The sequence below is a fragment of the Bombina bombina genome, chromosome 1, assembly GCF_027579735.1.
Source record: "Bombina bombina isolate aBomBom1 chromosome 1, aBomBom1.pri, whole genome shotgun sequence".
Taxonomy (NCBI): Eukaryota; Metazoa; Chordata; class Amphibia; order Anura; family Bombinatoridae; genus Bombina; species Bombina bombina.
Genome location: NC_069499.1, coordinates 167,711,107 through 167,728,594, shown reverse-complemented (window position 1 = coordinate 167,728,594; position 17,488 = coordinate 167,711,107). Strand labels below are relative to the sequence as shown.

Sequence of the window (17,488 nt, the reverse complement as noted above, 5' to 3'; positions counted from 1 at the left end):
CCTTTGTTGAAGAAGCAGCAATGCACTGCTGGTCTGGGAGCTAGCTGAACATATCAGGTGAACTAATGTCAACAGGTCTATAAGGGTATCCACCTATCAGTAGCTAGCTCCTGATCTTACATAGGTTTTCCTTTTAACAAAGGATACCAAAGAACTAAGCAAATTAAACAATAGAAGTAAATTTGTTTAAAATTGCATGCTCTATCTGAATCATGAAAGAAACATTTTGGCTTTTACATGCAGTAATCTTGATCATATTTATTTTTTGTTTAATTTTGGTTTTACTTAGATGTATTTTACTTTTTATAAGCATCTATATACGCACCTGTACTCTCAATGCCCTATTTAGGACACATGCCTGCTAAGCCACTGATTACATTGGTAAGATTGTTTACTTAATCTACAAATGCCTTGCTTAAAGGACAATAAAGTATTTTTCTTTTTATGAAATGAAATGTTTCGCAGACAATTTGAATTCAAAATAAAGTTTTTAAAACTGTTTACTTGTTAGCAAATTATTTTGCAGATCAGAGACACACACCTTGAGTATTACTTATCTTATCTCCTCTGCTGGGGGCAGTTAGGACAAATATAAACTAGTTTATGTCTTGATTAAGCAATCAGTGTGCAGCATGTACGAGGGTTAGCGTTCTGAATTCCACAGAATGCACTCCAGCCTTTCTGAGGGTGGAAAAACTAAAATGTTCAGAGTAACTTATAGTATAGTAGAAAAAAATAAATAATAAATGCTCATTGCTATGTTTATTGTTTACTATACTTAAAGGGACAGTCAACACCAGAATTTTTGTTATTTAAAAAGATAATCCCCAATTTTACATAACCAACACAGTTATAATAACACATTTTACCTCTGTAATTACCTTGTAGCTATACCTCTCCAAACTGCCCCCTTAATTCAGTTCTTTTGACAGACTTGCATTTTAGCCAGTCAGTGCTGACTTCTAGATAACTTCACGTGCGTGAGCTCAATGTTATCTATATGACACACACCCTATAGTGGTGAAAAACTATTAAAATGCATTCAGATTAGTGGCGGCCTTCAAGGTCTAAGAAATTAGCATATGAGCCTATCTATGGTTAGCTTTCAACTACGAATACCAAGAGAACAAAGCAAAATTGGCGATAAAAGTAAATTGGAAAGTTGTTTAAAATTACATGCCCTATTTGAATCATGAAAGTTTATTTTGGACTAGACTGTCCCTTCAATTAAAGCTTTTATGGTAAATTACATTTTGAGTTTTATGTCTGTATATATAGAGAAACCATAGATCCACATGTGCCATTGGGCATTATTGTTGAATGGACATGAAAACCAAAATTTTTCTTTCATGATTCAGATAGAGAACACAATTTTAAACAACTTTATAACTTACTTCTATTATCAAATTGTCTTTGTTTTCTTGGTATCTTCTGTTGAAAAAGCACTGGCACATGCACATGTCTGGATCACTATATGGCACCAGTTTTGCAAAAATGTTATCCATTTACAAGTGCACTAGATAGCAGCTCTACTTACTGACATGTAGTGTTTAGGGCACTGGTTTTTAAACCTGTCGCAGGCCTCCCTAACAGTCCAGAATTTGAACAAGTCAGGATATATGGAGAGCACAGGTGAAATAATCAGATGTTTAGTAAACATGTTTTTTTACCTGATCTCATCCAAGGTAATCCTGAAAATCTGGCCTGTTGGGAAATCCTGAGGACAAGTTTGAAAACCAGTGTCTTAGGGTAACCACCTTTCTTAGAAACAAATACTGGCCATGGTCAATAGTATACATTTACATAAACAATTATACAGCATAACTCAGAAACTAAAGTTGCTAGGGCTGTTTATTATGTTTATTATTAGATTCCAACACACTTAGAATAAGTTTCATCACAATAGGATCTACATTTCTATATTTATTCTTCATTTTCTACATTGACCTGAACCTCAAAAATACTAGCTGGGTGGCAACGCTAATAGTGCTGCAGACACCTACCTAGGTATTTTTTCAACAAAGAATACCATGAGAATGAAGAAAATGTGTCAATAGAAGTAAATTGGAAACTTGTTTTGAAATTGTATGCTCTGTCTGAATCACAAAAAAATAATAATTTGGGTTTCATATCCCTTTATTGTTAATTTTTCATGATCATGGCAAAACGTGTAGCAGTTAGTTGTTGTGCTCTTCTATGGAAACCAACAAAGGGGACAAGTAATAGTTCAATGTGGCATGTAAAACACATAGAGGATATAGTAGGATCTAACCGCCATTAACAGGCTATACCAGTATAAGCACTGACCAAGACAATAGCGTTTGTATCACGCCTATAAAAGATTGATAATTGGTTACAAACTTTCCATAAAACGGATAAAGTGGTTACATTTTATATAGAACCGCTGGAAGTATTATTATACATCAAATCTTCAATAAGTTAAAAGCGCAAGCGTTTTTTAAAGTAGGATCCTACATTCTAACAATAAATATACTATATGTTTGTAAGGTTATGATTTTGATATTTTATTTATAATAATATAGGATGTGTGGTGAGTTTTACAATATAAACTGATTCTCTTTAGACTTAGTAGATACTTTGTCACAAGTTTGAAGTAAGTTGTTTGTATTCATTATTTTTGGCCTCTTAAAGAGGTAGAGACTGTTTTTTAGACTTGCTGAGAGATTTTATCAGTGTGCTAGATCTGGACAGTTTTGGTTCTACAAACAGATTATCAGGCCATTGACCATGATTAGACCAGTGGTCAGGAACAGGCTAGTTATAAGATCAGATACAGGTAGGCTATTATGCCAGTAGCGGGGTACAAGACTAGCCCAGTCACGGGTCATTGTGCTAACAGAACTGCAGCAGTAAAGCATGAAACAAATAATCACTAAGAAAATGTTAGTGTTCCCTTAAAGGGACACTAAACTCAATTTTTTTCATTAATTATTCAGATAGAGCATGCAATTTTAAGCAACTTTCTAATTTACTCCTACTATCAATTTTTCTTTGTTCTCTTGCTATCTTTATTTAAAAACAGGAATTTAAAGCTTAGGAGCCAGCCCATTTTAGGTTCAGCAGCCTGGAAAGTGTTTGCTTATTGGTGGCTACATTTAGCAAACTAATAAGCATGCATAACTCAGGTTCTCAACCAAAAATGGGACGGCTCTTAAGCTTTACATTCCTGCTTTTTAAATAAAGATAAAGCAGACCCAGTCCAGCACTACAGGCTACTGCATGCTATCCGAAGTCACCACAAAGACCCCAAGAATTTCAAAAGATTCCAAAGAAATAAAGTGGAATATAAGATTTATTCAGCACAAAACATAGCAACGTTTCGGGAATTGCTTCCCTTAATCATGCAATAAAAATACTGGTACAAAGTACCCTTATATACCCAACTACCAAAAGGATGCAGTATAGGATATTCACAAAATTAACTCATTCACAACTAATATTTTGTAATTATGACACAATAGGATTCTATGTAACCTTACTCAAAGCAGCAATTTTTACCTAAAGGCTATAACATATATCCATCATTAAATCAAAATGATAGTCATGAGAACATGTAAAAATACATATTACACGAAAAATGTACAAGAAACATCTTTATATATATATATATATATATATACATACACATTCATAGAAATACAGAAAGATCCCAATCCCTATTCATGCCATCAGGTTCCATGGTGCCTAGTTCATATATCCAGAAACACTCCCTTTGTTTTAACAAGAGGTCTCTGTCACCTCCTCTTCTAGGTCTAGGGAGGTCTAGGGATATATTCAATCATTTGAAACCGAAGCTGATTAACAGCATGGCCCAATTAGGAAAAATGACAGGATACAGCCGCAAGAGTATTATTTGTCCTCACCGTACTTTTATGCTCAACGATCCTATCCTTAATAGGCCTAGTGGTCTCCCCCACATAGTCCCGCCCACAAGGACATTTAACCAAATAAATAACATATTGGGTAATACAAGTATGGAACCCCTTTATAGAATATTTTTTGCCAGATTTAGGATGAGAAAAAGATGATCCCTTAATCATGTTCCCACAGCAAGAAAAACCAAGGCACGGAAAACAGAATTTATGCTTACCTGATAAATTACTTTCTCCAACGGTGTGTCCGGTCCACGGCGTCATCCTTACTTGTGGGATATTCTCTTCCCCAACAGGAAATGGCAAAGAGTCCCAGCAAAGCTGGTCACATGATCCCTCCTAGGCTCCGCCCACCCCAGTCATTCGACCGACGGACAGGAGGAAATATATATAGGAGAAATCATATGATACCGTGGTGACTGTAGTTAGAGAAAATAATTCATCAGACCTGATTAAAAAACCGGGGCGGGCCGTGGACCGGACACACCGTTGGAGAAAGTAATTTATCAGGTAAGCATAAATTCTGTTTTCTCCAACATTGGTGTGTCCGGTCCACGGCGTCATCCTTACTTGTGGGAACCAATACCAAAGCTTTAGGACACGGATGAAGGGAGGGAGCAAATCAGGTCACCTAAACGGAAGGCACCACAGCTTGCAAAACCTTTCTCCCAAAAATAGCCTCCGAAGAAGCAAAAGTATCAAATTTGTAAAATTTGGCAAAAGTGTGCAGTGAAGACCAAGTCGCTGCCTTACATATCTGGTCAACAGAAGCCTCGTTCTTGAAGGCCCATGTGGAAGCCACAGCCCTAGTGGAGTGAGCTGTGATTCTTTCAGGAGGCTGCCGTCCGGCAGTCTCATAAGCCAAACGGATAATGCTTTTAAGCCAAAAGGAAAGAGAGGTAGAAGTCGCTTTTTGACCTCTCCTTTTACCAGAATAAACAACAAACAAGGATGATGTTTGTCTGAAATCTTTAGTAGCCTCTAAATAGAATTTTAGAGCACGGTCCAAATTGTGTAACAAACGCTCCTTCTTTGAAACTGGATTCGGACACAAAGAAGGTACAACTATCTCCTGGTTAATATTTTTGTTAGAAACAACTTTAGGAAGAAAACCAGGCTTAGTACGCAAAACCACCTTATCTGAATGGAACACCAGATAAGGAGGAGAACACTGCAGAGCAGATAACTCTGAAACTCTTCTAGCAGAAGAGATTGCAACCAAAAACAAAACTTTCCAAGATAGTAACTTAATATCTACAGAATGTAAGGGTTCAAACGGAACCCCTTGAAGAACTGAAAGAACTAGATTTAAACTCCAGGGAGGAGTCAAAGGTCTGTAAACAGGCTTGATCCTAACCAGAGCCTGAACAAATGCTTGAACATCTGGCACGGCTGCCAGTCGTTTATGAAGTAAAACAGATAAAGCAGAGATCTGTCCCTTTAGAGAACTTGCAGATAATCCTTTCTCCAAACCTTCTTGTAGAAAGGATAGAATCTTAGGAATTTTTATCTTGTTCCATGGCAATCCTTTGGATTCACAGCAACAGATATATTTTTTCCATATTTTATGGTAAATTTTTCTAGTTACAGGCTTTCTAGCCTGAATCAGAGTATCTATTACAGAATCTGAAAACCCACGCTTTGATAAAATCAAGCGTTCAATCTCCAAGCCGTCAGTTGGAGGGAAACCAGATTCGGATGTTCGAATGGACCCTGAACAAGAAGGTCCTGTCTCAAAGGTAGCTTCCATGGTGGAGCCGATGACATATTCACCAGGTCTGCATACCAAGTCCTGCGTGGCCACGCAGGAGCTATCAAGATCACCGAGGCCCTCTCCTGATTGATCCTGGCTACCAGCCTGGGAATGAGAGGAAACGGTGGGAATACATAAGCTAGGTTGAAGGTCCAAGGTGCTACTAGTGCATCTACTAGAGTCGCCTTGGGATCCCTGGATCTGGACCCGTAGCAAGGAACCTTGAAGTTCTGACGAGACGCCATCAGATCCATGTCTGGAATGCCCCATAATTGAGTTATTTGGGCAAAGATTTCCGGATGGAGTTCCCACTCCCCCGGATGGAATGTCTGACGACTCAGAAAATCCGCTTCCCAATTTTCCTCTCCTGGGATGTGGATCGCAGACAAGTGGCAGGAGTGATCCTCCGCCCATTGAATTATCTTGGTCACTTCTTTCATCGCCAGGGAACTCCTTGTTCCCCCCTGATGATTGATATATGCAACAGTCGTCATGTTGTCTGATTGAAACCTTATGAATTTGGCCTTTGCTAGTTGAGGCCAAGCTCTGAGAGCATTGAATATCGCTCTCAGTTCCAGAATGTTTATCGGGAGAAGAGACTCTTCCCGAGACCATAAACCCTGAGCTTTCAGGGATTCCCAGACCGCGCCCCAGCCCACTAGACTGGCGTCGGTCGTGACAATGACCCACTCTGGTCTGCGGAAGCTCATTCCCTGTGACAGATTGTCCAGGGTCAGCCACCAACGGAGTGAATCTCTGGTCTTTTGATCTACTTGAATCATCGGAGACAAGTCTGTATAATCCCCATTCCACTGTTTGAGCATGCACAGTTGTAATGGTCTTAGATGAATTCGTGCAAAAGGAACTATGTCCATTGTTGCAACCATCAAACCTATTACCTCCATGCACTGCGCTATGGAAGGACGAGGAACAGAGTGAAGTACTTGACAAGAGCTTAGAAGTTTTGATTTTCTGACCTCTGTCAGAAAAATCCTCATTTCTAAGGAATCTATTATTGTTCCCAAGAAGGGAACTCTTGTTGACGGGGACAGAGAACTTTTTTCTTTGTTCACCTTCCATCCGTGAGATCTGAGAAAGGCTAGGACGATGTCCGTATGAGCCTTTGCTTTTGACAGGGACGACGCTTGAATTAGGATGTCATCCAAGTAAGGTACTACTGCAATGCCCCTCGGTCTTAGAACCGCTAGAAGGGACCCTAGTACCTTTGTGAAAATTCTCGGAGCAGTGGCTAATCCGAATGGAAGTGCCACAAACTGGTAATGCTTGTCCAGAAAAGCGAACCTCAGGAACTGATGATGTTCCTTGTGGATAGGAATATGTAGGTACGCATCCTTTAAATCCACGGTGGTCATAAATTGACTTTCCTGGATGGTGGGAAGGATCGTTCGAATGGTTTCCATTTTGAACGATGGAACCCTGAGAAATTTGTTTAGGGAACTACGAACAGATTTGAGTAAAATCCCATTCCTTGTTCTTTTATTGGAACTGGATGTATCACTTCCATCTTTAACAGGTCTTCTACGCAATGTAAGAATGCCTGTCTCTTTATTTGGTTTGAGGATAATTGAGACCTGTGGAACCTTCCCCTTGGGGGTAGTTCCTTGAATTCCAGAAGATAACCTTGAGAAACTATTTCTAGCGCCCAAGGATCCTGAACATCTCTTGCCCAAGCCTGAGCAAAGATAGAGAGTCTGCCCCCCACTAGATCCGGTTCCGGATCGGGGGCTATCCCTTCATGCTGTTTTGGTAGCAGTGGTAGGCTTCTTGGCCTGCTTACCCTTGTTCCAGCCTTGCATTGGTTTCCAGGCTGGTTTGGGTTGTGAAGTATTACCCTCTTGCTTAGAGGATGCAGAATTAGAGGCTGGTCCGTTTCTGCGAAAGGGACGAAAATTAGGCTTATTTTTAGCCTTAAAAGACCTATCCTGTGGGAGGGCGTGGCCCTTTCCTCCAGTGATGTCTGAAATAATCTCTTTCAAATCTGGTCCAAATAATGTTTTACCTTTGAAAGGAATGTTAAGCAATTTTGTCTTGGATGACACATCCGCTGACCAAGACTTTAGCCAAAGCGCTCTGCGCGCCACGATAGCAAACCCTGAATTTTTCGCCGCTAATCTAGCTAATTGCAAAGCGGCATCTAAAAACAAAAGAGTTAGCCAATTTAAGTGCTTGAACTCTGTCCATAACCTCCTCATACGAAGATTCTCTACTGAGAGACTTTTCTAGTTCCTCGAACCAGAAGCACGCTGCCGTAGTGACAGGAACAATGCTTGAAATTGGTTGTAGAAGGAAACCTTGCTGTACAAAAATCTTTTTAAGCAAACCCTCTAATTTTTTATCCATAGGATCTTAAAAAGCACAACTGTCTTCGATAGGAATAGTAGTGCGTTTGTTTAGAGTAGAAACCGCCCCCTTGACCTTGGGGACTGTCTGCCATAAGTCCTTTCTGGGGTCGACTATAGGAAATAATTTCTTAAATATAGGGGGGGGGACAAAAGGTATGCCGGGCCTTTCCCACTCTTTATTTACCACCCGCTTGGGTATAGGAAAAGCGTCGGGGGGCACCGGAACCTCTAGGAACTTGTCCATCTTACATAATTTCTCTGGAATGACCAAATTGTCACAATCATCCAGAGTAGATAACACCTCCTTAAGCAGTGCGCGGAGATGTTCTAATTTAAATTTAAATGTCACAACATCAGTTTCAGCTTGATGAGAAATTTTTCCTGAATCTGAGATTTCTCCATCAGACAAAACCTCCCTCATGGCCCCTTGAGATTGGTGTGAGGGTATGTCAGAACAAATATCATCAGCGCCCTCCTGCTCTTCAGTGTTTAAAACAGAGCAATCGCGCTTTCTCTGATAAGTAGGCATTTTGGATAAAAGATTTGCTATGGAGTTATCCATTACAGCCGTTAATTGTTGCATGGTAATAAGTATTGGCGCACTAGATGTACTAGGGGCCTCCTGTGTGGGCAAAACTGGTGTAGACACATTAGGGGATGATGTAGTATCATGTTTACTCCCCTCATTTGAGGAATCATCTTGGGCAATATCATTATCTGTGGCATTACTGTCCTTACTTTGTTTGGACACTATGGCACACTTATCACATAAATTTAAATGGGGAGACACATTGGCTTTCATACATATAGAACATAGCTTATCTGATGGTACAGACATGTTAAACAGGCTTAAACTTGTCAACCAAGCACAAAAAACGTTTTAAAATAAAACCGTTACTGTCTCTTTAAATTTCAAACTGAAAACACTTTATTACTGAATATGTGAAAAAGTATGAAGGAATTGTTCAAAATTTCACCACAGTGTCTTAAAGCATTAAAAGTATTGCACACCAAATTTCAGAGCTTTAACCCTTAAAATAACGGAACCGGAGCCGTTTTTACATTTAACCCCTATACAGTCCCAGCTATATGCTCTGCTGAGACCCAACCAAGCCCAGAGGGGAATACGATACCAAATGACGCCTTATATAAGCTTTTTCAGTGATTCTTAGCTCCTCACACATGCATCTGCATGCCTTGATCTCCAAAAACAACTGCGCATTAATGGCGCGAAAATGAGGCTCAGTCTATAACTAGAAAGGCCCCCATCTGAAAAAGGTGTCCAACACAGTGCCTGCCGTTTTTCTAAACGTTCCCCAAGATTATAATACCAAGTATTAGTTAGAATCTGCATAATATGCCTAGTAAAGCAATCGTTTTAGCCCAGAAAAATGTCTACCAGTTTTTAAGCCCTTTTTGAAGCCCTTTATTCTTTTATGTTTAACTAAGAAAATGGCTTACCGGTCTCCATGAGGGAAAATGACAGCCTTCCAGCATTACATGGTCTTGTTAGAAATATGGCTAGTCATACCTTAAGCAGAAAAGTCTGCTAACTGTTTCCCCCAACTGAAGTTACTTCATCTCAACAGTCCTGTGTGGAAACAGCAATCGATTTTAGTTACTGTCTGCTAAAATCATCTTCCTCTTACAAACAGAAATCTTCATCCTTTTCTGTTTCAGAGTAAATAGTACATACCAGCACTATTTTAAAATAACAAACACTTGATAGAAGAATAAAAACTACATTTAAACACCAAAAAACTCTTAACCATCTCCGTGGAGATGTTGCCTATGCAACGGCAAAGAGAATGACTGGGGTGGGCGGAGCCTAGGAGGGATCATGTGACCAGCTTTGCTGGGACTCTTTGCCATTTCCTGTTGGGGAAGAGAATATCCCACAAGTAAGGATGACGCCGTGGACCGGACACACCAATGTTGGAGAAAACAACCACTGTTCTTACTGGTCAAATACCTTTGCTTGTCTACAACAGTAGTAGAGCCAATATCAGTCCTAATAATTTTTTGATGGATGTTAGCACCTCGTTTAAAGGCCGGCATCGGAACAACTACAAACTCAGGAACATCAGGGTTACATTTAGCTAAAATGCCCCAATGTTTTTTGATGATATTTTGTATCAAGTAACTTGAGAGTTGTATTCAGAGACAAAAACCTTCCGCTGACTTTTTAGATTTTTAACAGGGCCTTTCTTAGGACCCAAAAAGCTCTCTCTAGAAGTAGATGAGACCAAGTTCATTTCTTTTTCAACCATAGTCTGCGGATAACCTCTCTCTATGAAACGATCGCTCATTTCCCTAAGTCTTAGATCAAACAACTTCTCATCGGTAACAATTCTGCGAACTCTCAATAGTTTACTCCGGGGTAAAGCTTTAAAAAGGGCTAAAGGGTGAACACTATCAAAATGAAGAATGCTATTACGGTCAGTGGATTTCCTAAATAAATCTACTTTTAGAAGGTTATTTACTTTAATGATCTTGGTGTCAAGAAACACCAAATCCTCCTCACTATAGGTAAGTTTAAATTTTAGATGTATAGTAGAACTGTTCAAATCATTTACAAGTGCAATCAGGGTTCCAACGTCGCCCAACCAAATTCCAAAGACATCATCGATGTAGTGCCACCAACAGGCACCACATTGAATGAAATCCAAATTGGGAAAAACAAATTCCTCTTCAAACATATTTATTAGCAAATTGGCATAATTAGGGGCGACGTTGGAACCTATTGCTGTGCCCTGTACCTGTAAAAAATATTCATCCTGAAACAAAAAATTATTGTGGTATAAAACAAATTCCAGTAATTGAATAAAGAAATCCATCTGAGTAGTAGACAAATCACCACTGTTGCTCAAGACAGTTTTAACAACCCCCACACCACTAACATGAGTGATAGAAGTGTATAAACTTTCAACATCAAGGCTGAAAATAATAAATTTGCTAGTACTAAGACCCAGCGCTTCAATTTTTAACAAAAAATCACCTGTATCCTTAATAAAAGAATTTGTATTCTCAACATATGGTCTAAGGATTTTATCCAAGTAAATTGAAACATTAGAGGACACAGAGTCAATACTGGAAACTATGGGGCGGCCAGGGTGTTACTTATAATTTTTATTTATCTAGGGGTTCTAGGATGTTTAATATCCAAAAATTTGGACAAATCCTTATTAATAACAGCATTATTCAAAGCATTAAGAATAATCTTATTCAGTTCTTTCTGAATTGAAAAGATGGGGTTACTTAATAATCTCTTGTAAACATTTTCATTATTAACTGACTTTTATTCTCATTGGTATAATAGCCTTTATTCAAGATAACAATAGCACCTCCCTTGTCAGCTTTTTTTCAGTATAATATCATCTCTGGACTTAAGTGTATTTAAGGCCTCAAAATCTTTTTCGAAAAATAGTTATGTTTGATTGGAATACCTGGGTTAATCTTCCTGTAATGAAACACACCTTGCATGTTATTACTGCTTTTATTAGCAACTTTCTCTTTATGCAATCTGTGTCTAAGTGAATCTACGTCACACAGTACCAGGTTTACAAAAGTTTCCACAATATGCTTGTTCTGACCAGGAACAAAATAACTTTTATTCCTCAAGCCCACACTTTTTAAACTTAATATGTTATCAGTTTTAGTGTTTATCATAGAATATTTGTCAAAACATAGTGTTAAAACAAAGGGAGTGTTTCTGTATATATGAACTAGGCACCATGGAACCTGATGGCATGAATAGGGATTGGGATCGTTCTGTATTTCTATGAATGTATGTATATATATATATAAATAAAAAGATGTTTCTTGTCCATTTTTCGTGTAATATGTATTTTGACATGTTCTCATGACTATCATTTTGATTTAATGATGGGTATATGTTATAGCCTTTAGGTAAAAATTGCTGCTTTGAGTAAGGTTACATAGTATCCTATTGTGTCTTAATTCCAAAATATTGTTTGTGAATGAGTTAATTTTATGAATATCCTATACTGCCCCCTTGTGGTGGTTGGGTATATAAGGGTACTTTGTACCAGTATTTTTATTGCAACGTTGCTATGTTTTGTGCTGAATAAATCTTATATTCCACTTTATTGCTGCCTTCCTTCTTTGGAATCTTTTAAATAAAGATAACAAGAGAACGAAGAAAATTTGATAACAGAAGTAAATTAGAAAGTTGCTTAAAATTGCATGCTCTGTCTGAATCATTAAAGAAAAAAATGTGGGTTTAGTGTCCCTTTAAGTAGCTTTCCCCTGCATATGTAGTAAATACTGTAATGCCCTGAAGAGTGCTAAACCATGCACCAGAATACATATGATATAATGAGAATCTGAAATAATTTGGGCTTTTAATCTATTATCTGATATACAATTATTAGCATTAATGGCCTTAAAGAAGTTCAAGGACATTTTTACTGTTTTTGGAGACTGATAAGAGAAATGTGACCATGAATACTACATATTATAAATACAAAAACAATATGCATAATATCAAAATATAAATATCTTGTCTTTCATAATCATGGCAAAATATACCTGGAAACGTAATATAATTGTCCAGATGAGGCCAAGTATCAATCTGTGGTTACCGTTGACAATGTCATGGGGGCCAATATTTTCAAGATGGACTCTTTGCTCTTTTAGGAAGCGAAGAGATTTGTCTACATTTTCTAAACAATGGATGCGCATCCTTCCTTTGGTTCTTTTTGGCTGAAAAGATAAGGACATTCTTATAACCATTGTATTTTCAGGCGCTTAAAAAAGAAAAATATTTAAAAAGATTAGTTTTGAAACCAATTCTAGCAATCATCATTGCACAGATCTACTGAGCGGTAAGACATTGTAGGCTTTGGTTAATAAATTGAATTTTAAGTGTATTACTAATTATAAATGAAGTAAAATAGAATTGAAACAATTTTACAGCATTGACATAAATGCTATCATTTCTTACAATGCTTTTAAAGCAATGCAAGATTTCATTATTCATGGTCCCCTTAATGAATCCATGTATACAATTTCTGCACTTACTTGGGTACTTTCCTACCGACTGTGCCTTCCAGAGATGTTTTATTTTGTTAAAATGCAGCCAATCAGATGCTATACTGCCCACTATATATTTTAATGGGGCATACTCCCGGCTTCAAAATTACCCAGATATTAACTGGTGACTCTTTGCTCATTTCTGTGTGATTTTACAGCTCGGAGCAGGTTCTAATTACAGTCAATAAAGCCCTAAATCAGATGCTATACTGCTCACCAAATACTTTAATGAATAAAGCCCTAAGTAATGCAATCTAGCAATGCTTTCAAACCATTGCATTTAAATAATAATGTTTTCGGTTTCTTTAATTGGTACATTTAAAGAATTATCTTATTTTTCTGACTTTCCCTCAAACAGTAGCTCAAACTGTAATTTTACATGTGTTATATGAAGCTAAATATATTTATGCATCTGATATAATTTAATCTGATATAATATGCTGTATTTTTGTCTATGGAATTTTCTTTTTTTTAATAATGTGAGTACTCTGTTCCTTTAAGTCAGCGTTTCGAGAATGATGCTGTGTTTATTTTGTACTGTTAGTGATTCATTAAGAGTTATTGTTTTCTTAGAAACTAATAAGCACAAATGAAGAAGACAGGGGATATCGAGGGTTAAAACTAAAATACATGTGCCTGAAAGCAAGTATTAAATGACAAAAAAAACAACATTAATAATTAATCAATGTGATCATACCAGCTGCTCTCCGGAAAGAACCTCTAGCAGTTTTATCAGTACACGCCCATCTCTTAGGTCCAAATAGAGATCAGAAATCCGCATGTTTACAAAGGCAAGATGTGAATTTACCCATTTTGTAAATGTTTTCTTCTGCACAGCTTCACGCTCATCTGTAAATTGCCAAAAAAAAAGGGGGAAATGATTAATTTGCTTGTTTTAAGGGTCATGAAAATGTCAATTTCTTTGTTTTTTTCGACCATATTTGAAAAATGCAAAACTAGTAAGACATGAATGTAAAAGAACTGACATACATAGTGAAAAGATACAACCATTCTCTAATTGTTCTTAAATTCTTTGGCTTATCTGGAACTATTAAGTACAGTTTTATTTGTAAAGTAAAAACATACAGACTTGTGACTGATATGTGTCATATATATATATATATATATATATATATATATATCAGTTAGGTCAGAGGCTAGTGAGGCACTGGCTATGATACACACGAGAAACAAATATATGAACCCAATAGAGCCTTATATTGTGCAGCAAGGACTATATTTCACACTAATATTTTTGCACCTGGGTGAGAGACTAGAGGAAGGAGGTCCATTTCACTGCTAGGCTTTGACAAAATGTTACAGAGATGTGCTAACAAAACCTACAGATATCTATATATATGCATTTATATATATGTTCTCTTATGTTAAATATGTGTCCCATCAGTTTAAAGCTATATATGTAATACAATTACATGATGTTTATGGTTAGTGTTAAAGTTGGCTATACTGTGCAAATCTTCCACGCTGACTAACAAATATTGTTCATATTCACTATAAAACAGATTATACTTGAGGATGGTTCTCCAGTGTGTTGACAGCTGTGTCTAAAGGCCGACGCAAATAAAAAAACATATATATCGATAAGACTTTTTGTGAGGACGCATACGTCACTGCTACAATTTTAAGAGCCGTGAAATTCCTGGACCCTTTCAAGAGCGCATGCGTAGGATTTTGAAATCCGTCAATACTGCCGCTCACACCACTGCTACAATTTGGGACTTCCTGGATCCTTTGTTGTACAGAGCCCCGCTTTGCCAATTGCCATACAATTATACGTATCCCCTTTACAGTGACATGAAAAAGCAACACTTACACAATATTGTTTTTATTGTTCAAACTGTTTGATTGGTCATACAAACATTGTTATGTCACTGTAAAGGGGATACGTATAATTATATGGCAATTGGCAAAGCGGGCGCTGAAAAACAAAGGGTTCATGAATTACAGTACACAAGTCCCGAAATTGTAGCAGTGGCGTGAGCGGCGGTATTGACGGAAGTCAAAATCCTACGCATGCGCTCTTGAAAGGGTCCAGGAATTTCACGGCTCTTAAAATTGTAGCAGTGATGTATGCGGCCAAGTATGTAATGACGCTAGCACGCATGCTCATTACGGGCAAAATTTGTGAAACAGCTGATGCCACGTCACAGGAAGTGATGTAATTCACTGTTTTCACAAGTTTGCCATTTTTCCAGAACACCAGCAAGTGATTCCTGCTTTTTCCAGCTCAGCCCCATAAGACTAGCTTTTTCTGACTCCGTTTTCTATTTTCGAGAAGAATCTGTGTGGACAGAAAACAGAGGCTCCTTATGGGACAGTATCGTCCAACAACACACTCCTAATATAGTTTAAACTGTTCTTGTCCTCTATATTTAATATTGAGGTTTTATGTATTCATTTATTTATCATGTAAATACATGAATTATTGATAGATTCTTCTATTGTCTGCTAGTGATATTTTTATTGATCGAATATGATGTTTAATGTTTATTTCAAACTTTGTCATCAATTCTTCATGTATTTATTAGGTTCTTTTTTTGTTTTAATTTGTTATGTCTAGTATATTTAATTTTGTGTCTTTAGACAGGAATGTATTATTATCTGATATTTATCTTATTTACTACTGATATGTACATACATATTTTTATATTTATCTGTGATTGGTTCTCCAATGTCACGACCATATATTTCATGTCATGTTAAATTCTTGTATATTTGTTTTACATATCAGGTCCTTTTGTGTTTTTATGATGCCTATTGATTGTGTTTTTATCAGATTTTTATCAGATCTATATTTGATTGTTTTTTTCCACATTGAGTATATTACCGCTATTATTAATATTTTTTCCTGTGTGGTAACTCTTCCTATTATGGCTCGCACTGCCTGCACACGCCTCACTCATAGGATCATAGCGATTGGCTTAGATGATGCCTCGCGTGGGATCTTCCTTACTGGAGGAGAGAGGGGTGTGTATGTAGGGTGGTTCGTGATAGGCTCACTTCTTTGTTAAATAGAGCAGGTTATTATTGTCCAGTATAAGCCTGATGAAACGACCTGAGGGTCGAGAAACGTGTTGCTTGTTGCTGTACATCTTTTAAATTATCCATTTGTTTTTTAATAAACTATCAAGTTTTTGATAACCTGCTCTACGTCTGATGTCTTTGGTTGGTTCGCTGACCTGTCTACTAAACTGCCGAGGCTGGTGATTGGGTACTTTACAGACAGCTCCCTCTGTGACGTGGTCCCGCAAGTTGCTGCCGATTGGGTCCTGGATTCCACGTATTGATCCAGCGTATTTGTCTGTCGGGCGACTAAAGGTCCCGTCCTGTGCTGTGAGGCATACATTTATGCCGCTACATTTGTGAGTACCCCCGCTTTGGGCTGCTTTATTCACTTTGCTCCTCTGTTGTTGGACGATACTGTCCCATAAGGCGCCTCTGTTTTCTGTCCACACAGATTCTTCTCATCGATTCTACTTCAAAGAGTGCTGCCTGACTATACAAGTGATCTGCTGTCTTAAGACCACCTTTACACCCAGGACTGGTTTATTTCTATATATTGCGCACCTCTTTTAGAGATCTCTTTTTCACCCACCAACCACGGGCCTCCTCCTCCCCCAGGTCAAAGTCCCCTCCATGTCAGCTGTGCTCCTTCCAGGGACCTACGTATCTTTTGTAGACCATAGTCTAGCTTAGAAAAACTACATCACTTGAACAAAGTAAAAGTTTGTGATTTAGAGAAGCTATTTAAAAAATCAGCTACATTACACCATTGTCTCTATCTAAGTAACAGATATATCTGATGACAGGGGAATTTCTGTTGGGTCACATTAGTAATTTTATAAGGATTAAAGAAAAATGATTTTGCATACACCCTAGCAGTAACAGGCCTTCCCCAGTGCAAACATTGTTTTGCCCCCCCACCACCACCAAAGGTAACTCAGTAGTAAGAAATAGTAGTAATATACATGTGCCCTGTATAATGATTTTGAGTATAGATAGATACGTTGGACCTGCAACCTGTAAAGTATAGACTGGCTGTTATGGGCCCCACAGCATTTGGGCCCTGGTGCAACTGCACCTGCTGCACTAATGGTAGTTCTGCCCCTGCATTACCCTAGCAAAAAAGCACTGAATAAAAAGCAATACACAGTTTACAATAAAACCCCACCTAAGCCACTTTTCCAAATAAATTATTTTGAATATACCCAGATCAACATATCAAAAGTTTGTTTATGTATCCAGTGCTAGGGGCAAAGTGGGTATCCAGAACACAGTATTAAGTTGCAGACCTTTGATATAGCATTTGTGGGTGAATCATAAAATATTAGCAAATAATATCTAATCTTTCAGTATATCTGTAAGTTGCGATTTTACTAAGCATTTGCATAGCTGCTATTGAA

At 37.8% G+C, this 17,488-nt stretch overlaps 1 protein-coding gene across 1 annotated transcript in view; it reads right to left on the bottom strand.

Moving 5' to 3' along the window:
- Positions 1-17,488, bottom strand: part of LOC128645002 (spectrin beta chain, erythrocytic) — a 278,974-nt gene that overhangs the window by 174,129 nt on the left and 87,357 nt on the right. The window contains exons 3-4 of the mRNA XM_053697713.1: positions 13,762-13,913; positions 12,561-12,734 (exon numbers count right to left, since the gene is read on the bottom strand). Of these exons, the coding sequence (XP_053553688.1) occupies positions 12,561-12,734; positions 13,762-13,913 (326 nt within the window). The remainder of the gene's footprint in view (positions 1-12,560; positions 12,735-13,761; positions 13,914-17,488) is intronic.